Source organism: Coloeus monedula, assembly GCF_965178545.1.
Source record: "Coloeus monedula genome assembly, chromosome: 4".
Classification (NCBI taxonomy): domain Eukaryota; kingdom Metazoa; phylum Chordata; class Aves; order Passeriformes; family Corvidae; genus Coloeus; species Coloeus monedula.
The window spans coordinates 25,327,406-25,348,505 of NC_138784.1; the positions used below are offsets into that span (position 1 = coordinate 25,327,406).

At 52.3% G+C, this 21,100-nt stretch overlaps 1 protein-coding gene across 2 annotated transcripts; it reads right to left on the minus strand.

Moving 5' to 3' along the window:
• Positions 1-204: 204 nt before the first annotated feature.
• Positions 205-17,389, minus strand: PDGFB (platelet derived growth factor subunit B). 2 transcript variants are annotated; one of them, XM_082279802.1, is made up of 7 exons: positions 16,440-17,389; positions 9,883-9,979; positions 6,599-6,682; positions 5,902-6,107; positions 4,115-4,256; positions 3,544-3,709; positions 205-2,340 (listed from the first exon to the last, which is right to left on the minus strand). In XM_082279802.1, exons 1-6 carry the CDS (start codon positions 16,593-16,595, stop codon positions 3,573-3,575), a joined length of 822 nt encoding a protein of 273 aa, XP_082135928.1. In that variant the 5' UTR covers positions 16,596-17,389; the 3' UTR covers positions 205-2,340; positions 3,544-3,572. The 2 variants fall into 2 exon arrangements, with proteins under 2 accessions (XP_082135928.1, XP_082135927.1); XM_082279801.1 differs by having other exon boundaries at positions 3,540-3,709.
• Positions 17,390-21,100: the final 3,711 nt, after the last annotated feature.

Consider the following 21,100-nt stretch of genomic DNA (forward strand, 5'->3'; position numbering starts at 1 on the left):
AATCTCAGAACAAGTGTCCTGAAAAGGAAACTGGAGGCCCTGGAAATCCTGCTGTGCCCTGCAGTGAGCTGGTTTGGCCTCTGCTTTTCATTCAGCTCACAAAAGAAAGAGAAAATGCTGTTCAAGAGGTGATTTCCTTTTTTTCTTTTTTTTTTTTTTTACAACTTTAAATACAGTACTGAGTATAAATTAATCTTACATTAAAAAAAGGCAAAAAAATTAAAATAAAATAAAACAAAACCTCACCTTATTTACAAACCAAAAGAAACAGATTTTGGAACAGGAAAAGAAAGTGTCTTAAGACTTGAGGGCTTGGGGGCGGAGGGAGGGAGCAACGTGCTGCCTTGGCAGTGGTACGAGAAGTGCTCTGGGCTTGCAGGAGGTGAGGACTGGGTCCCTCCACAACTTGTAACAGCTCCCAGGCTGTGGCTTTGGCTACTTGCCCCATCTCCCTCCAGAGTTATGCCCCACAACAGGGATGTGTGTGTGCAAGGGGAGAAGCGCTGTGTGATTGCTCTGGGCAGGCATTTTCTTCATGTATAACTGCAGTGCCCAGCACAGCACAATCCAAGACCCTGACTCCAAGGTGATGCTGGGAATTCCCATCATATGTAACAAGTCTGCTAATGGTTACTGATTATTACCTGTGCAAAACCAGCCCCTGCCCACACAGTCCTCCTCCCTCCTCGAAGACAGGCAGTGGCCCAGGAGGGACTCTACAACTGACCCTCCAGTTGTTCTCTGAGTCCTCCTCACTTAGAAGAGCTCCTTTCTGTCTCAGATGGCGGCTGCCAGCTGTGAAGACCATCCTCATTTCTTTCTCTATACCTACACAGAACTGTCCACATCATGGATCAACTTCCAAGTGGGCTGGGAACATCTAATGGGTAAAGATCAAGGAGGAGCTTGAGTGGGAAAATGTGAGGAAAATGATGGGAGATGTGGGGACGTTGGCAGGGAGAGATTAGTGGAGGCATAATATGCAGGACATTCAGGAAAGGGTTAAAAACCTCGTGGGAATGACATGATTCTGCTTTCAAGACCACAGAGCAGGCAAGGACAGCTCACTGAGATTAAGTCATGCTTCTAAGTTTGGCTGTCCTTGGTGTTGTTGTGGTGCCACTTCACCTCCTGCAAGGAAGTTGTGCTGGGGGGGGGGTGGTGCAGAGTGAGAGAAAAGGGTAACAAGAAAGAGAGAGATCAGATGATGCCTCTGCCTGCCCCGTCCCCGGCCTCGCAGGCACGTTGCAGCAACCATGGGCTTTTCTGCCAGCCCAGTGAAGCCAATGCATGCACGTGCCTCTGAGCTTCCTGCCACTGGGGAATGAAATCCATTTAAGAACATATATATATATATTTTTATATATGTATGTATAAATACACATACGCACGCACACGCACGCACACGTATATATATATATATATACACACACACACACGTATACACACGCACACATACAGAGTGAATTTAAAAAATAATTTGAGTCCAAGCCTGGAAAGTTGAATTCTCCACCAGCATGTGCAAAGATGGCTCCCCTTGGCAGGGGCCGGGGGTGTGGAGACGATTCTGCCACCATGTGCTCCTTCCCCACGATCCAAACACCTTCCAGTCAGCACCAGGAGCAGGGGGGGAAAGGGAGTGGGGGAATACATTTGGCTTCTTTGTTTTGTTTCTTTGCTTGTTTGCTCTGTTCCCCGAGATGTTGTACACCTTAGTGGTTTTGGTTTTCTTTTTTAAAATAAAATATACACACGCACATTAAAAATATATATCTGTCCAGGTAGGGCGATAAAAGTCCTTAGTGCATTTTCCATCATTGGTCGCCGCTCGCAATCTGAGATTTGCCTGTTTCCAAAAGGTAGGTCCAGTGCAAGTGTAGATCTCAGCTGGGCCCCCCAGCCTTACCAGAAGCACGAGGGAAAGGCAGAATATTCCCCTTCCAGCCTCCGTCCATCTGTTTTTCTCCTTCCCTCGGAAGAAATTGGACCCGCTTTCCTTTTCACATTTTCCATCCTGTCCTCTGTAGCAGGGAAGAAATTGTCCTGTTCTCATCACAAGTTGTGGCTGTTGGTGTTCACGGTTTTATTTGTACTTTGTTCTTTTCTCATATATATATATATATATATATGTAGGTCATCCTTGTCCTTTTGTGTGTGTGTGTGTAAAACTTTAAAATTATGCTAATAAATGAAAGGGAGGCTTTGGTGGGAGAAGGTCCACTGATGGAAAGGGAAGCACCAATTGCCGTCTGAATCAGACGTCGAGGCAGATGGACAAAGAGGAAAAGTTATCATTCCAAGGACCCCATGGGGGCAATACAGCAAATATATTAAATAAACCTGGAAGTGAAACAAAACCAGACACAGCATTAGAACATGTAACCTTTGGCCCCTGCAGCTCCCCTCCTATCCCCTTTTCTCCTCTGGAAGTATTTCTGCTAAAGTGCCAGATTAGAAGCCTGGGAGGACTTTTGACCTCCTCTATTTTTTCCCCTGAACAGCTTGAGCCAGAGCTGAGATTTGCATGGGTTTGCATTATTTCTACCCTGGGAACTTTAGGCTGGCCAGGAGAATCCTGGGATAATCAGAGCCCTTGTAGTGCGAAGCGTGGGAATCCCAGTCTCAAGACACTGCCCGGTGCCCCTTGTCCTCAGCTCCTGAAATGCCACACATGGAAGCCTGCTGTCCCCTCTCCTGGGGTGAGAGGAGTGAATGTGAAGTTACTGGCCCGGTCTTCTTCAAGTGGCTGCAGCAGAGCTGGAACTGCTGAGCCACAGGCCAGGGCTCTCCCTGTTGAGCTGTGTCGCCTCTCTCTAAATTCAGTCTGCACCTTGACTACTCTTTCCTCTTTTCTGCACCTTTTCCTCTCATGGGGAACCAGAGCTTAGTCTCCTTTCCCTTGTACCAGTGAAATTCTTCTGATGATGAGGGAATTACTCCTGTTTACACAAGTCATGGAGAGAAGAATCAGACCCTGGCCTGACAAAGTCCAGGTCTCTTGCCAGAGATTCCAGTTCTCCTTTCCCCTGGTATGACCTTTCTCATGCACATTGGCTTCCCACTAGGAGAGTGATGAACCAAAAGTGTTGCTGTTTTTCAGTCTTTCTGCCAACTCAACTAATGAAATAAAAAGAAAAGGGATCCCCAGAGCAACATTAATTCTCTGTTTTCAATGGAGAATCAAGAAAGAAACTAGAACAGGAGTTGCTCCACACAAGAGATGAATTACATGGACTCTGAGGGGATTTAGGAGTAGGGAGAAGTCAGGCTTGTTCTCTGCCTGGAAGGGAGGCAGAGGAGAGGGTGGGGCCTGAGAGCAAGGATGGCTGCAGCATGATCATTCCAACTTTGCAAAGAGCCTTAATTCCATAAATAGAATGCACATGTTGGCACCTAACCTAGCTCTTCCTCCTCCTTCAACCCAGGTTTTGTCCTGCAATAGCCCCACACTGAACGAGTGGCCAGCGGTGTGGGAAGGGTCTAAGATGCCGTGTCCCAGGAGGACATCCCTCCCAACTGGAAAAGGAGCTTGCTGTTACCTGCCTTGTGCTCTCTCTCCCCTGCCAGCACTTCTATGCTATGAGGATTTCTTTCAGCACTTTCTTATCGTTGACGTGCTTGTACTTCTTATGTTTCCTCTTCTGTGCCGGCGGCCGGCGTACTCGCCGCCTCTGTGAGACAGCGGCTGTGGTGAACGCCGGTGACAAGCCTGCCAAAACAGAGGGGAGAGTGTCTGTACAGCCAGGGGCAGACGGCTCTTGTTGAAATATCCTTCTCCACACACTGTCAACAAAGAGCTCCGCAACAGCAGGGCCACAAGGCCTCTTTCTGTTCTTCTGCTCCTTGTCCTCTGTTCTCCACAGTCTCTGCCCTCTCCCTTTTCCCACCATGCCCTTCCCCTCACCTCTCACCTTCCCCTCCTTCTTTTCCCTCAGTTTCAGCCCATTCCTGGCAGGCAGACATCCTGGGAAAGGTCCCTCAGCTGGTCTAAACCAGTGAAGGCCCTTGGGATTCACTGGAGCTAAGCAGAATGAAACCAGTGGAGGTCTCTTTTCTCTCTCCCCAGCCCCTCTTCTCACAACTCCCTTCATTCTACTAATGCCGAGATCCTTACGTCTCTGTTCGCGTGGCCCGGGACGGATGTTCCTGGGGGGTGGTCGGAACACGGCTTCACACCGACACTGCACATGGTCCTCCAAAGGCACAACGACGTTTTTGAATTTTGGCTTCCTCTGGACAAATTCGATCTTCTTCACCTGTTTGCAAGAGGAAGGCAAGCAAAAGATTAATACAGCTTTAATACTCAGTGTCAGTGCACTTTAGTCCTGGCTTTCTTCCTAAAGGGTCAGAAGGCAGCTTACAGAGCGCTGTTCAGATTCAGGGGTGGTGTGTACGGGAGATAATTCTGAACATGGCAGCAGAGCAGACCTAGACCAGTTGGTTCCCCTGCTCCTATTTCCAGTGCTTAAGCAGGATGTCTGGTTGATCAGAGACAGAAACATGGAACATGCAGGACATGCTAGCCTCTGCGATGGCAGAGACCTGGGGGCAACCAGGGTAATTCTCACAGGAACCTACAGGAAGGGCAAAAGGAGAAAACCTCAGGTCCGAAGGAAGCTAACGCAGCCTCACCAGCTCTGCTGAGGCCTGTCTGAATTTGTCTCAAGCTCTTTAATAACTCGCAGGGCTGAAGCCCTCGGCTCTGCGTTTCACGGGAAAGGCGGTGCTCTGGAAATTCCCTCGGACTCTCCACCAGTGCTGACTCAGAGGGAAGACTCATTGCTCCACATCCCACCACAGGGCACAAGCTTTCTAGGGGGTCCTCCCATTCCAGCAGCAGCCAGGCCTGACCCCACTCAGCTTATCTAACAACTCTGTGGTCCCTGAAGTGCTCCGCAAGCTATAAATACTCACTCTGCTGTGCATCTGGGATGGAATTCCTCTAAACCCACTGCCCCCAGCAGCATCCCTCAGCCAGCACTGAAGCAGCCAGGCTGTTTATCTTTCCTTGAAAGCCCACTCCACACGCTTCAGACCACACGCTGCTCGCTAGACAAACACTTCCAGCCAAACAATAGAGAGACCTCTGTCCCCAAAGAAACCATTTCCAGGTCACTTTTTCAGGCTGGCTTTTGACCTCTCACTTGTTTTTTTCCAGAAAAACAACTCCTGCTCCCCCCCAATTTTTTCCTCGTTCAGCCTGGCTTTTCTGAGAAAGGAATTTCCTGATGAAAAGGGCTGTGTGTGAATACAATCTCTCCCAGCCAACCTCTGCTGCCTGCCTGGGGGAGTCTCTTATGGCTCAGGCAGAGGATTAGTATGGGATGAATATTATTTTTAAACAAGCTGTCTGGGAGGAAGCTGCGAGGAGATCACTGGTAGCTGTGAGGGGAGGATTGGAGCAAGAGGTTAGCTGTCAGGTGTCTCCTGGCTGATGGAGCAGGTCAGGAGGTAACTGTGGGCTGAGAAAGAGAAGCTGTTCCAGTGCGTGTCTCGGAAAGAAGCTGCAGCAGTGGTGGGGGGATGGAGACTGACACTGCAAACCCTCCTCTTCTTGTATCAAAACCAGTTCCCAAGATGAAAGCACCCTGTTTCTTCTGCTCTAACACAGCAGACAAGGCCGCCTCGACCCATAGGAAGGGCTGTGGCACGGAACTGCAGCTGGGGACAGTGCCCTGTAGCTCTGTGTGGTGACAGTCCCCAGCTGCTGGACAGCACCAGCCCTTCCAGCAGCTGGCACGGATGTCACCCGCACCAGCGGCTGCAGCGCTGTGTGGCCAGTGCAGAGGGGACAGATGGCTGCATGAGCCCAGCACCTGAGACCCGCCCCAGGTTTGGCTTTGGGGCACGGGGCTGGCGATGGGTGCAGGAGGAGGGAGCAGTGGGAGGTGTGTCCCTCACCTGGACGTGCCGGACACGGATCTGCGTGGGGCGGCACTGCACGTTGCGGTTGTTGCAGCACCCGGAGCAGCGCTGCACCTCCACACAGGGCGGCCACACCACGAAGTTGGCGTTGCTGCTGTCCACCATGTTGCGGGAGATCTCGAAGACCACCTCCCGCGTCTTGCACTCCGCGAGGACAGCTGTCTCTGCAGCTGCCAGAGCATCTGCGGAGGGCCAAGAGAGAAACGGGGGATGAAATGGGCTTTGCAGCTGTCATCAACCCACCTCAGCCACCTCTGCTGCAAAAGAAGGACCCCACATGGCTCTCACATGCACACGCACACACACATACGTTCTTTCTCTTTCTCCCACCCCTCCAGCTCTCTCCCTACACAGAGCCATGCCCTGGGGAGGAAGCCCCCGTACAATGATGCTTCTCACTGCAGCCCAGGCAGGAGATGACACTTTAGAGCAAACAAGCACCATCGGGATTTAAAGCAGAGCAGCGCACAGAAGTCCAGACTCCCTCTCCTGCCCTCTCAGGGTGTAACACCCAGCTCCTACTCCAAGCCCGACCCTCCTTTTAATGTCTCCACACATACAGGTGCACTGTAACCTCTACCCCTATATCTGTATCTCAGACACGTATCTGGACCACCCACGGCTACTCAAGTGAGTGCCCCAACAGCCACAAGGTGCAAGACCCCCAGCTCACCTAGGCTTCGTCGCTCTCGGGACAGGGCCACAGGGTTTTGATCGGGCTGAGTTGCATTCAGGTTCAGGCTCAAGCTGTCCTGCTCTGCAAAGGGTAAGACATGACTTAATAGCACCAGGTAGAGGCAGGAGAAGACAGCAAGCACTTGTGTTCAAATCACCAGGCAAAGTGCAGGGACATGGGATAAGCCACGGACCCAGGACGTCATGCTAGGTGTAAATCCACAAGCAAGGTCACAGCTGTGCTGTGGCACAGACACTCTTTGCTCAGACTAGGCAGCTCAAAGCAACAAGCCTATCCTGAAAGAGGGGACCCAGCCACGTCTAGGAGAGGAAAACTCCAGCTCAACAAAGATAAGGCCCCGTGCTGGGACTTTCTGGTGTCAGAGAGAAGTAGCAGAGGGATTCAGATTGGCCAGCTGAGACCAGGATAACACCAAGGAGGATCAAGGACCAAAGATGTGACAAGCAGAACACTTGGTATTTAACACTGAGGTGCCTTGCTGGGATGGCTTGGGACTGGGAGAGTTGGTAGGTGAGAGGGCAGGTGAAGGGGGGGATGGGTGGTAGGTGGGGTGCTTGCTTTCTCTCTCCCAACTCACCTCAGCTGCTCTAGGTTAGAGCAGTTTTATGACAGAAGAACAGAAAAATAAAGCTAAAATTACTTTTCCTCTATAGTACTCTAAGGTAAGAGGCAGGATCTGGAGGTGGTTCAGTCGGTGATGGGAGAGGAAGACCGATAGCATTCAGGCCAGCCCTGAGCGGTTCCCTCCCACCCCACTGCTTTTTCCCATAGGAAGTGCTGAATAGAGAAATGCCCATAATCCCCATGGAGCACTCCAACACGCAGCCCCTCCTGAGCTCGGGACAATGGCTGCGCTCGAAGATAGCTCCCACCCAGCCACAGCTCTTTCCTTCTCCGACCTGCTTTAGCAGCTGAAGGAAACTGAATGGACGTCAGCATCAAGGGAGCAATTTTCTTTAAGGGAATTAGGGGCCAGTGGAAGATCTGTGTTTATCAGATATGTGGTGGAGCAGACTTCCCTTACCTATCATGTCCCATTCCTCTTCCTCAGCCCTGCGCTAGTGCAGCCCTCTCATAAAGGGGAGCAGGGACTTTGCTCACGTCTCAAACAGTCGCTGATGGATTTGGGATGTGGGCACAGAGGCTGCATTCACAAGGCAGGAATCATGTGCCTGTCAATGAGCAGTCAACACCTACACATGAGGTGGACAGACAGACACTCTTTAAAGTGGCTGGAAAAGTATGATCAATTCTAGGCACCATTCGTCTCGGCCTCAGGCAAACACCCAAATTGAGAACTGATGGATCATGCTTTAGAAGGGCCTGTAGTTCTCTCTGGGCTACAGAAGGTGTCTGGATGACTGGTTTACATGGGCAGCCACTGCTTTGTGGGCAACCACAGTTAAGGAGATGACTCCCACTCTACTCAACACCTCTGTTGCTGGGTCTGCAGTAGTGCTCAGGGTGAGGAGAGCACTATCTCAGCCCATCTGCCTGCTGGAGCTGCCCCATTCTGGCTCCCTGTGCAGTCAGTGGAGGGAAGCAGCTGTGACACACACAGGGTGCACAGACAGCACAGGGAATAGCTCCAGCCACTTTGGGATTATTTTGCTAACACGCTAATTTGCTAATTCCTCACAGGGCAAGCGAATGGAAATGCCCCTCAGTCAGTACCTGCGAACAGATGAGAGCCATAGGGTGCAACAAAGAAACAGCTTCACAGCGCCACTTTCTGTTTCCTTGACCAGCCTTTCCTGTCTGGGACCTGAAGTGAAACCAGTGACTCAAAGCTCTGCAGCCTTCTCTCATACCCCTGGGCTTCTGGAGCCAAAGAGATAAGCCCATTTCGTTTCTTAATCATGAGGCTGGTTAATAGCCACGATAGAGGTGTATCTGTTCCTTAGACACTGGGCCATGACAGACTGGATGCATCTTCTCAGCTGCTCCTTGCCCGCCCCTCCATCCTGTGGCATTTTATCAAACGAGGGTGGGGGCTGCCTTTGGTGCACAAGTTGATGAGAGGAGAGAAATGGGGGCAAAAAAATAGCAACAACTGTTGACTCAAAACAAATCTGTCAAGAATCGTGTCCCTCCCTCCTCTAGGTTGTCCTTCTACACCACGTATCAGCACCGAAGATATTTGGGGCAAGGGGGGCCAGCCTGGGACAATCCCGCACAGCTAATTTTGGAAGTTGCCCCATTGTGTGGCTTGTGGACAAGGAGGAGGGAACTGGTGAGGGCAGGGAGTGGCCCTGGCGGTGGTGGGGAGCCTGGTCGCCTCTTTCTAAGACAAACAATAGCTGAACGCAGCTGGTGCCCTCCCCCTCGCTTTCCCCCCCTGCCCCTCCAGGACCGTTTTGAAAGGCAGCGGGAATGCTTTTGAGACTGCGCCAGTGGTTGGACTGGCATAGGAAACAAAAGCAGGAAATTCTGTTCCCCCGTAGATAGTGTCTCGGCAAGGATTACAAAGCTCAAAACAGACAAAACACAAGAGAGAAGTCGAGCTGGGGGGGCTGGGGGACGACGGGCGGGAGCAGGGTTAGAATAGAAAGGAATTTGCTCTGAAGAGACCGTTTATAAATAAATTCCTGGGCCGGCCCAGCCGCCGTGGCGCGTGCTCCAGTTCCCACACGTGCCGACCCCTCCACGCTTCGCCGCTCCCGCTGCTCCCTGCACTCAGCCCTGGCCAAGTGACCCCGAGGCCCTGCAGCCCCTGGAGCTCTTATCTACGGGCAGGAGGTGAAGCGATGCTACACTGACTTAGCCCCTGTCCCGTATCTCACCCACGGACACGTGCTCTGCTGCTCTCCTCCTAAACGTCTCTGGGAGCCCGTGGCCTTTTGTGGAAGCCCACTCAGCCCTTTCCTCCTCTGTCACCCTATTTCCAGCTCCCATTCTGCTGCCTCTTAAACTGTTCCTTGTCCAATTCAAGCCCTGCTGCCTGAGCATCTCCCAGGGTGAAGAATGGTGATCTCAGTTCCTTGGACTCACCTTGCCCATCTCCTACCACTCTTGGAAGCCAGTGTCCCTCAATAGACCAGACAGTTAGGAGACCTAAAAAAGCATCTAGTTGCCTCTAACTCCCACAAGTTTCAGGGGACTAAGTCTGTAAACAGACAGGTCTTGGCTCCTGAATGGTTCCTATATTTATAATAAAGTCTGTTGATAGTGTGCCTGCTGAAAAACAGAATATCCCCTCCCAGCCCCCCCCAAAGATTTAATTAAAAAGAGAAGGAGTGTTTGGTGAAGAGGAGATTTACCTACGGAGTCTATCCGCAGGGCACGCTGGAGGTCACTGATGGAGCGCACTGAGCCGCCACCCAAAATCTCATAAATGTCTTCGGGTATAGGGTCCCCCTGCCAGACAACAAAAAGAAAAGAAAAGAAAGGGAGAAACAAGCATTAGAGAGATGATCTGCAAACACTGACTGTGTCATGGAGCAGGGAATCAAGTGCAGGGGAGACATGACAGAACCAGCGAAACGCAAAGACGTGTGTTGTCTTGCGTTGGCTTTTAAACCTTGAGGGCTTTATTCCTCATGAAGGCATGAGCCTGAAACCAAGCAAAAGCAAGAGAGCTCCTCTCGCTGCCTCTCACAAAGCTGTCAGGAGACTAAAAAAGCCAAAAAATACCCGGGCTGCGCAGCAGAGCACTGGACACTATGCAAGCAGCCATCAAGGCTTCCTTCTCTGGTGGTGTATGACTTCTGCAGGTGGCTTCTCATTCCTGCTGCCTGCAGTAAAGGCGTTTTAACAGACTTCCCTTATGCTATCAGATAAAACCTTCCCAATATTTCCCTCCGTTATGAAACTCCCTCACGGGCTTTGTCAGTTATCGTGTGTATGTGCGTGTGCGAGCGCGTGTGTTTTCAAACCACAGAGGCCCAATAATATACATCATTTGCATACTCTTTTTTAAAGAAAAAAACAGGCGGGGGGTGGAGATGGAGATTGACCTTCACAGCTGAGGCTGCTCCGGCATGAGCCCGCGGTGAAACCACAAAAGCTGCAGGGAGGTGATGCGCTGAGGAGCTGATTTGGAGGAAGAAACATATGGCAGTTTGGATGTCATTGCATACCAGCACTAAAAAACCTTAAGTAAGCAAGTTTAGCAACATCAGACAACGGGCCAAATGCAGAGTTTGTGCAGGCAGGTGCAATGCCATCAGTCTCTTGGGAATTTTACTCTGGCACTAGGCTAGAGTGGGCCCCGGTGACAGCACTTAATAAGAGTACAAAAGAGCGGTGTGGGAAAGCAAATGCTCATTAAAACATACTTCCGAAAGACTAGAAAAAGAGACAGAGGAAAGTACTGGCCAAAGTGTTTGCTTAGCTCCCAGCTCACTTCATTCAGGGCTACTCAAGCGGAAAAACTGCCCTTTCAGCCGGGTGCTGGATGTCGTCTGAGGTACAGCCCTACACATGTCCCTGTAACTGAGAGGAGAACTTGGCTTGTGTGCCTCTGAAACGCAGGGATTTTCGTGTGGGTTTTTATGGACAGTTGGTGGCATGTGTGTGGTCCTCCTACTGTACAGCTATTCCCTCCCTGCCTGTGTTCAGTGCAGAACATTTCCCTTCCGCTCGCAGCCGAGAAAAGCCACCAGGCAGGTGGCTAAATGTTGGCTTTAAACCTTAAGGGCTTTGGCCCAAACCTGCAGCCACTTTTGGATGGCTGCTTGAGCCTGGCACTTTCTCACACGTGCCTGTCCTTGGCCACCCACCGTTTGCTTCCATAGTAGGACAGCAGGAGTGCTCCCTCCTCAGCCCTGCCAGACCACCCTCTAATACTATAACTTAAACTAGGATGCAGTGATATGAAGGTTGCTGCAGCCCAAGTCATGGGGCAGAAACCTCCTGAAGAGATCCGCAGAGCAGACAACACCAGTGTCCTAAACCTCCACAGCCAGATCCACCAGAGCGCTTCAGTCAGACCGAGCTTTCCTGCCCTGCTCCATCCCTGTCACTGTCACATCTCACCACAGATCTGGCTGTCCGCCTGCAGCAAAAAGCAGATTTTACATCCCCAGGCATTACTTCCTCAGTCTCTGAGGGAGAGGGAAGCAGCATCAGTGATGAATGCACAGCGAGAGAGAGACTTGTATAATTCAGGGATCACTGAATAGCTGCGAAATGAAGATGCCTTCTGACATCTCCTGCTGCATGAGGAAGAGGGGCACCAACAGCTCTGCAGCACTTCCCTGCCTTGTGCCACACACATTTACTGGAAGAGGGATCATTTGCAATTCCCAGTACTTGCAGTCAGAGCTCAGCGCTGGGTGGTGAAATTGCAGGCTTTCAATGTTTGCACCTGTCAGCCAAACGTGTTTGTGTATAAATGCTGCTCTGCACGGATGCCCCTGGACCTTCCTGACACTTAATACATGTAGGAAATGGAACTTTATTTTAAACTCCGGCACTTGCTGGGGGGAGAGCGTGGGCAGGTGTTACGAGACTCGGTGACTTTGGAAGCGAGCTGGGAGGTGTCACCTTGCTAACTGAGCAGGGGGAACAGACATGAATCAGGCATTGAAAATGCAGGCCCTCAGGAGCCGTATTTCTGGTGACTGCCTGTAGGAATAAGCTCCACTCCCTGCTCACGGCAGCAGTTTTAGATGCCAATTTTTTCTTGTTGCAGATACTACCAGCATGGCTGTGGTGTAACACCAGCCCACATGGCTCATAATCCTGTCCTCCTCCCCCATTTTTGTAAGGCAGCTCTGCCAGTGACAACTGCAAGCCTGTGAAGCTCCTTATTTCACCCTTGTAAACCAAGTCCAAGGCTGGCCTAAGAGCAGCTACAAACCTGAGCTGCATGCCTTGTCCTTGCTCCCTCTGGGGTCTGTCACTGGGAACAGCCATGCCTCTGCCCCCCCGCCCCAGCCCCATGCCTGGAACGCTCTGAGGTCGGGGCACCACACACACCTGGGGCACTTGTGGGGTGAGACGCAGGGAAGGAGAGGTCCATCAGTCACCTCCACCTAATTCCATGGGGTCAGAAGGTAGAGGAACATTGCAAGAGAGGTGGGATCCCCAACAGACCAGCCCAAGCAGCTGGTGCTTTTCCTGCTTAGCAGCTCCTCTGGAGTTATTTGTCTAACACAGGTTAACAATCTCCTTTTTTTAACTGTGCGGCAGATCAAAGAACACTTTTGTCTCAATGGACTCTTGGCTGGCTGTCAAGTGCCCCAAGGCCTGGCCTCGTATTCTTGCGAGGCCCTGATTTCTTAGAAGAAAGTTTGCTCTTCCCTCCCTCCCTCTGCTCCCCAGTTCCTGACTCTGGCTCTCCCCTGACTCGCAAGGGCACCCCCCAATCTGCCAATCCCTTGGCAGGGACGTTCACTTCCCTTTCTTGCACTGGCTGCTGGTGCTTGAGGGGCCACGGCACATCTGACAGAAGGCAGCAGAGCAGCTGGCCAGGGGTCCTGCCTGCCTGGCAGCCTCCCTGCACTGTCGATGTGACACTGGGGCCTCTTGGCACATCAGCTTTGCTTCCCTCGTCCCAGACGTCCAGCAGCACTGTTTGGCCACTGCAGATAAACGCAGGTCCAGCAATTCCCCTGTTCCCGCTCCCCACACATGCACTCTCCCAAAATCTGCCTCCTCCCTAGCCCCACCACCTCTTGCTCTGGAGTTTTTTCCCAACTTAGGCTTTTGAGCACCAGGGATGCTGGAAGGTCCCCTGCCATCAGCTGCTGTCAAGCTGGTGCAGGGAATATGCAGTGTTGTGGTCTACACCCTCTGGCGGGGGTTTCACGGTCTTGCCTGAAGGTGTGTCTCTTGGGAGGTACAGAGGAGGAGAGAGCAAAGATTGTGCAACCAGCAGGAAAGGCAGACCCTCACGGCTCAAAGAAATCAGAGAAGGATACTCCCGAGGCGAGGACTCCTCATTCCTTTTTCTGAGCTGGTGTGACTGCACACAGAAGGACAGAAGGGTAGCAGCAGCACCAGTTTGTGAAGGGCAGGGAAGCACCCAGCTATCTGCTCCTCAGCCCAGGAGAGGAGGACTTTCTGAGCACCTCCACACTGACCATAGCAAAGGATCTTGGCAGCAGAGTCTCGAGTGATCAGCCAGGCAAAAAACCCCAAACAAACAGCATTTTTTAATTCCCTCTGAAGCTGATGTGTGGACCCTGAGGGGAGACTCCACCGAATTCCCTGGCAGAGGGCAAGACCAGCAGCACCTGCCACCAGCCCTCCTCCGGCACAGGGCCTCCACCCTTCCAGCACCACTCCTGGCTACAGGGGGACCCTGACAAATGCCTGCCAGAGTACTCTGCAGCAGGCACAACCCTCTTCACATGAGCCCCTTGCACTTGGAATCACGGCTTATGTTTTCCCCGCTTAAAATAATCAAGCAACGTTTGATCTAGTCCGTGTTCCTAAAATACAGCCAGACCTACCCACCCTTTTTCCATTTCAAGGGGGACTCCACTGCTCCTCCACACTTCGCCCACACCTCCCCTGAGAGGGCTGGAGGCATTTCCACCCCCGGGGCTGGTTGTGTACCAGCAGCACTGGAAACAGCGCAGGAGCCCTGTCATTCCCTCCTGCTGCTGCACATCAGCTGACAGTGAGAGGGAGGCAGGGACGACTCGCCTGGCTCCTTCCACGAGCTCACCCCAGACGTGTCATCCATCCCGGCTTCCACTGCTTTGTCCTTGTAACTGCCTCGTGCTAGGAAGACTAGGGAAGAATGCCGGAGCCTTGCAGCAGGCAGACGCAATGGGGAGCTGGGCCGAGGTTATAAGCAAGTGCCCAGCCGCACCCCATTCCTTGGGAATTCCAGAAAGCACTGCCAGTGGGGCTTCACCCCAGCACAACCACGACTGGCTCAGCCCATCTCTGTAAATGTTGCAAGGCAACTATTACAGCCCGTGGGGCAAATGCAAATAGGTTCAGCATCCTCGCTTCCCAACTGGCAAATACCTTCCCGCTGAGGCTTGTACTCCCTCCGGCTGGAAGAGCTCCAGGGCCCTCCAGCTCCAGATGGGTGTGATCAAAGAGGGAGAGGGACTCAGGAGGCTCCATGTCTTTGCTCAGGGCCTCTGTTGATCTGGGGAGCTACTGCTCCTCATGCACTTTCTCTGACGGGGCTGGGGAGGAGCTGCAAGCCCCATTCAGAGGAGGACTCTGGTTCAGCAGCCGGGTGGGAGCTGTGCTGTCTGCGCCTGGTGCAGAGGGTGCAACACACTGCCCTCAAAGTAACTGTGGGGACTGGTCACAGGCAGAAGCATCTACCCAAGCAGAAATGTTCTTGATTCTCCTGTCATACAATGACAAATATCACAATTCCTCCCACGAAACCTCGGGCCAGAATCACCAAACTCTAACTCCACTAGGCTGTCATAGAGCTGTGCAGTGTTTCAATCTGGTTACGGCAACTGAATAACAGCTCCTTGGGATCAGACACTTCCATCTTCACCCTTCCCCAGAGCCAGCCATAGCTGATGTTTCATGCTGCATGGGAGAAGGAGATCTGAGCCATCCACAGAGGAAATACCATCCTCTGCCCAAAACAAACATGACCACTGGGTAGCCCACAGCTCTAACTGCTTCCTTTTGCGGCTTGGGCAAGGGCAAAATGGGCCCATAGCGAGGTGACGTGATGCTTTGCACCCAACCTCTTCTTTGCCATCCCACAAGAGGTGCACCCACTTACTCTGCCGAAAAATGAGGAAGGAAAAGAGAAAAATGATGCAAAGAAGGGAAAGTTTTGGTGGAAGCATATTTCCTGCCCCTGACAATCAAGCTGCAGATCCAACCCACAGTTTTACCATCTGGGGTAGAGCTGAAGTGGGAACCAAGCGCTGTGTGGGAATGTTAGGGGCTTTCTGATCCTCTCAATCCACATGCGATCAGATGATGAAATGTGACAGCACAGGTCAAAGAATTTGGGGGTTTGGCCCTCCTTTTTTTCAACCAGGGCTGGGGATGAGGCTTCAATTTCCACATAGGGAAACCGAAGTGGGTTGGGGTGTTTGTTCAAATCCACCACCTGGCCCTTACCCTCTGCTCGGCTTTTTCCTGAGCCACGTATTCAGGACTGCAGGGCAAGATGCTTGCGTGACCGTGGAAGCACAGCAGACACTCCCCTCCTGCCCCTTCCCCCAGCTGGGCACACACCTTGCTGAATAACCGTGCCACTCGGTGTTGGCGTCTCTCCTTGCACTGTCCCCTTCCTCCCCTCTTTCCAAAGCCCCACGCCCTTTCTCCACTGGCCCTTTGGCGATGCCAGGGTGGGTTTCACCCTGTGCGTTATTCCAGAGGTGCCAAGAGGGCCTGGGTCCCTGCTGCACGCGCACTGCCGCCATGCCAAAATCACCGGGTGCAGTGAGAGGCTCGAGGGAGCCGGCGCCCGCCCCGGGGTGACAGCCCTGGGCGAGGCAGAGCAGGAAGCTGCGGGTTCCCCGGGGCTCGCCGGCAGCATCCCTGCTCCCACATTAACCAGGAGCCGCCTCAGCCTGGTCTCCCCTGCCCCTGCAGCGGGGGTGGGCGTATTCCCAGGCGAGTCCCCCGCGGCGGGCCCGTCCCGACGGCAGCGCCTTCTCCAGAGGGGTGTCCGCTGCAGCGGGCGCTGCCCTCCGGGCGGGGGGCGGCGGTCGCTGCCCGCCATTAGCGCGGCCGGGCCCCGCCGCAGCCCTTCCCGCGGAGCGGGGCAGGGACCGCCCGCCCGCCCGGCTCCGCGCCCCCGCCGCGCCGCTCCCCGGCCAGCCCGGCTGCCCCCGCCGCACCTGCGGGCCGGAGCCGCCGCCGGCTCTCCCCCAGCGCGGGGCTGGCAGCTCGGCAGCACCGCCCGCTGCCCGCGGCGGAAACTCACCTCCATGCGGGCCAGGGGCAGCGAGAGGATGAACGCGAAGACCACGCCGAAATTCATCCCGACTCCAGGCCCCGCCGGCTGCGGGCACATGGACGGCGAGCCCCGGGAGGGAAGCGCTTCCCGCAGACAGCCCCGCGGCCGCTCGGTCTCAGGCATCGAGGGCGCCGCGCGTTCCCATGTCCCCTGCGAGCCGGGAGGAGGTGGGAGAGTCGCAGGAGCCCTTGGAAGAGGACGTGGAGGTGGTGGTGGTGAGGGGAGACAGAAGTAATTCTCGGTGACTCGCCTGGCTCTGCGCTATCTCATAAGCCCAGTGGGAAAAAAATGCAGTCCCTCGGAATTACACACATCCAGAGTCTGCGTCCCCCTTGTCGCAAAGGATGCTTCAGTGGTGCCTTCAGCTAGGTGGTCCACATGCTATTCTTCCTCTTGGTTTTCTTCCCTTTTTTTGTAAAAAAAAATTATATCTATGTAAAAGCTTTTACATGCAGGTAACAATGTCTCAATGTTCTTAGAAGAAGGTGCACAGAATAACAACTAAAAGAGAAAAAAAAACTTTTCAAAGTTTGGTGTGAAATCCGAAAAATGAATTCTTCCTTAAGTTGTCCTCTTCTTAAAATGCTCCTTTCCTTCCTTTTGGCCACTTGCTTTTTAGAGAAAAGTTGCCAGTGTACATTTAATTTCTTCCCCTTACATTAGATTCTGGCTTAGGTGCCTTCTCGTTCCAAGTGTTGGCGGTTTGCTTGGACGGGAGGTTTGCTTTGGGTTTGGAGACAGGTGAGAGCAAATGTTTTGCTCTGGGTTGTGAGTGTGTGTGCGTGCGTGCGCTGAGCCTTGACAAGCCTCAAAGTGGAGCCACTGATGCTGCCTCCTGCACTCTGTTGCGACAAGAAAGGAAAAACAAAAAAATGCAGAAAAGGTAAAATTGCAGGAGAGGCGAGAGAGCCGACAGGTCTTTATTTTCTGCGAGCTGCAAGAGAGACTAAGCTGGCACTCGGGGCTGCTCCTTTTATGAGGGAGAGGAGATGGGTGGAGCATAACTTGCCATCCTCCTCTTGGCTGGGTATCAAGGAACAAATCTAGTGAGGGAGTAGCAGTTCATTGCTGACAAAATAAAAAGTGTGTTAATTTAAATGATAAATTAATTAAAAATGACTAATGCTGCAGCAACCTGTATAATGTGGCTTTAATATCGCGTGAGGAATGGGGACAGAAATTCCTGCCTCCTCGGCAAGAGATAAGAAGAGAGGAGTTCCCGGCACGGTAGTTTGTTATTTTTTTTGGCCCCAGGTTCTCGCTGTTTCAGTCTGGAGCCCATTTTTCTCAGCTCCACTCGCCGCCTTCCCTGCCCTGCTACACCACTAGCTCCAGGGAGAGAGATGACTTTAATATCTTACATCTCTTTGTGTGCAGGGGAAAAAAAAGAAGCCGAAGAAATTTACACGTTGCTGTAAGACAATCTGGTGTTGCTCGTGGCACCCGGAGGTATTTTGCTGCATGATTATCTCCACGATGTAATAAACATCTGAAGGGAAATTAAGCAAGCAGATATTTGCTGTGGGGGGAGAGGGATGGGGAGGGGAAGGCTGCTAACAGGTGAGTTCAAGAAGGAGTCATATCCTATTGAAAAAACACCCGTACTCACGCCCTCTCACGTACATACGAGTGATCTCCCGGCGCCGACTTGCACACTCGCAAAGCACACTCCGGGCACGACCAGGAGGGGTTTCTGCACCATCTTTGTGCAGGCTCGTAGCCACTGATACATTCCTGCACCGTCATGCACCGCAGGCGCTCGGCAGGCGTTCGCTCTGCATCCCAAGCATCTTCCCTGCTTTTTCTATGCTACGCACACGCTCCTGTTCGAGCCGCTCGCATGCTCAGCTACGTGCAAATTCTGTCTCATTCACACATCCCTGGGCATCCATGTGTTCTCCTTCACTCTCCCCCTCTCTCTTGCCTTCTCACATACGTACACCCACTGGCATACCAGTGGCCTCATCTCACAGCATCACACATGCTCCCTTAGACTCTCTGGGTGCCTGCGAGTCTCCTGCAGCCAAGCCTCTCTAAAACACACGGTCTCTCACCAGCACTCGCACATGCACCATCCGAAGTGTCCGGGTGCAGGAGGAGCAGCCACTGGAACTGAGCAGCAGGCACCTCTGTAGCAGGCATCTGACAGCACCTCCCAGCTTGCCCAGCTACGCCCTTTTTTTTGGTCTCATGGATGTGGGAGTTGGTCAGGAAGCACAGGGACACAAGGAATACTGGGGGTCCTCCATAGCTTTGTTGAAATAGCCTGGCTCCTCTGGGGCAGCATGTCAAAGTCAAGAACAAGGGATCACCTTTGTTCACTCAAACCCAGCAGAAGAGTGGGCAGATTTCTCCACAGCTGGGGAGTTGGTCAGAGCCATGTCAGCTCCAAAGCCCAGGCCATCTGAGGTGCATGAGTGCAGGGATAAGGAGGGTCCTGGGAGTCCCTCAAACTGAGTCTCAAGTGGCTCGGTTCCAATTGTGGAGCTCAAGGGGGTGGAAGTAGAAATGCAAGGCATACCTTTGCTCATTTCCACCGCCAGAGATCTTAAGAAGACTTTATCTTAGATGCTTCAGCCGTGTTAGCCGTGTTCCACCCCAAATTCCTCAGGACACTCTTATAATTCCCCTCATTCTCCATCCTGGCCCACCAGCAGCATGCCAGCCATTTTAAGTGATGATAATTTGGCTCTAACCCCCCAGTAGTGTGGAGCTGTAACCCTGATGTCCACCTGGGTGCTGAAACTCCTTTTGAAATCTGTAGGAGGCTTCAAAAAAAGGTTTTAAAAGGGCCTTGGTCCATCTCACCTCTTTCCAGCCAAAGAAACACTGTAGCCTTGAGCTCCTTAGCAGTCAGCAGGGGGAAAGGTGAGGATTTGAGAAGCTCTTCTATCTCTGTAGAGGGAGCTGAGGGTAGCTAGGTCCCGAATGTCCATGACCCTGTTATGTGTTTAAGGTTCCCAAAGGATCGGTGGAGGCCCAGGTGCCTTTTGAGGCTCTCTGCCCTCAAATCAGCTGGCGTGGCTCCACCACCTTCACGCCGCCTGTGTAGGGAGTCCCCCACGCTGTAGTGGCTGCCTGGCCAGGACAGAACAGCCTGTGTGTGGGAGGGCTGATCAAATTCCTCAGCAGGGAGAGATATTGCTGCCGGAGAGGAGAAGGTCTCAGCAGAAAGCTAGCAGGGACTGCTGCAGATTTCTTCCTTGGTAGCTACTGCAGGCCCTGATTTTGGGGCAGATATGTGTGATGTGCATTTTTTTTTTTTTTAAATATCCGGCTGTATTACATGCTAGATGGGATAGAAATAGAGTTATTTATTTTCATGTGGATGATGCTTGGCAGTTTTTAGAAGCTCTACATCAGAAACAAAAAGCTAATCCCTGTTGAACCTCCAGACTGCAAGGAAGAGGATGTTTGGAATTTGACTAATCATCTACCTATGACCCTGCCTGGAAATAGAGTAAAGTGATACTCAAGCTGCTCAGGCTTCAGTGGTTTTTCCTTACTCTTTGTTTTTAAGACAGGGACGGATTTTTCTCTAGTGAGTCCTTTAGACTGGCTGGGTCAGTCTCACTGGCACCGAGTTCAGTCGGGGTGCTTGCACCTAAAACCGCTGTGCCTTGAGTCTACTGGGGGCTCCTTTGATTCTCTTTACTTCTCTGAAATTAGTTTGACATCTGTCCCACAAACCCCTAAAACTAATGGGGATGACTAGATCTCCCCCTGACCTGGCCTGCGGGATAGGTGTGGAGGCCTGCAGGGCTATTGGTGTGCCAGATGTCACAGGACAAGAGTTTGAAACCACCATGGCATATATTGGGAAGGTATTTTGAGGCTACGTGAAGCATCTGCACCTTAAAAATGTCCCATTAGAGCATCACGACAAGATCTGGTTGCAACTGTGCTAGCTGGCAATGGCCCTACAGGCAAACCACAACAAAACCAGATTTCCTAAGAGCCTGCACCAGGATTTCTTATTAAAACACTTTCACCACCACTACAGCTCTCAAACCTGCAAACAGCTGAACTCATCTCCCTGGTTATTCTCTTATCACTAGGGAGGAGAGCAACACGTGTGCGAGGACAATAGGCAGTTCCTTGCTGCAAGGCTGGAAAAAATGATCGTACTAGCCACCATCCACAGCAGCATGAAGTGAGGGGTGGTATTTTTTTAAAATTTGTTACATTTTTTTTTTTCAGAGGGGGTAGAGAATTATGAAACAACAGGAAGAAAAACAGGGCTTACAATGGAAAGCAAGACTCAGTCTGAACAGCTGAGATGTCTCAGCCTCTCCATGATGAGTCCTATTTTGAAAACAATCAATGGAAAGAAATTAGGAGGTGTTGACAGCCAACGTGTAGTCAGCCCGCCCACTCAAGGTATCTAACTTAGGTGTTGCTCCTGCTCCGGTCTCTAAGTTCAGGAGAAGGATGAGCAATCCCTACGCCTACGCCGTGGGGCTGCCGCAGCCGTCAATGGAGGGGAGACGCCGCGGCACTGAAATGAGGTACCTAGAGTAAGTTTTACACCTCTGTGAGATCCGTTCTGTGGGCGAGTGGGTTTTGCACCACATCGCCGGGTTGTGTGGGGTTTATCCCGACTATCCCACGTGATAAGGACAGCGTTA

What these genes read in the sequence shown, in the direction of transcription:
- PDGFB (XM_082279802.1), bottom strand. Translation starts at nt 16,595, where the DNA reads ATGCCTGAGACCGAGCGGCCGCGGGGCTGTCTGCGGGAAGCGCTTCCC. An exon ending in CCTGCGGATAGACTCCGTAG is followed by an intron (nt 6,683 to 9,882) that starts GTAAATCTCCTC and finishes TACCCTTTGCAG; the next exon opens with AGCAGGACAGCTTGAGCCTG. An exon ending in CGGGCCACGCGAACAGAGAC is followed by an intron (nt 3,710 to 4,114) that starts GTAAGGATCTCG and finishes CTGTTTTGGCAG; the next exon opens with GCTTGTCACCGGCGTTCACC.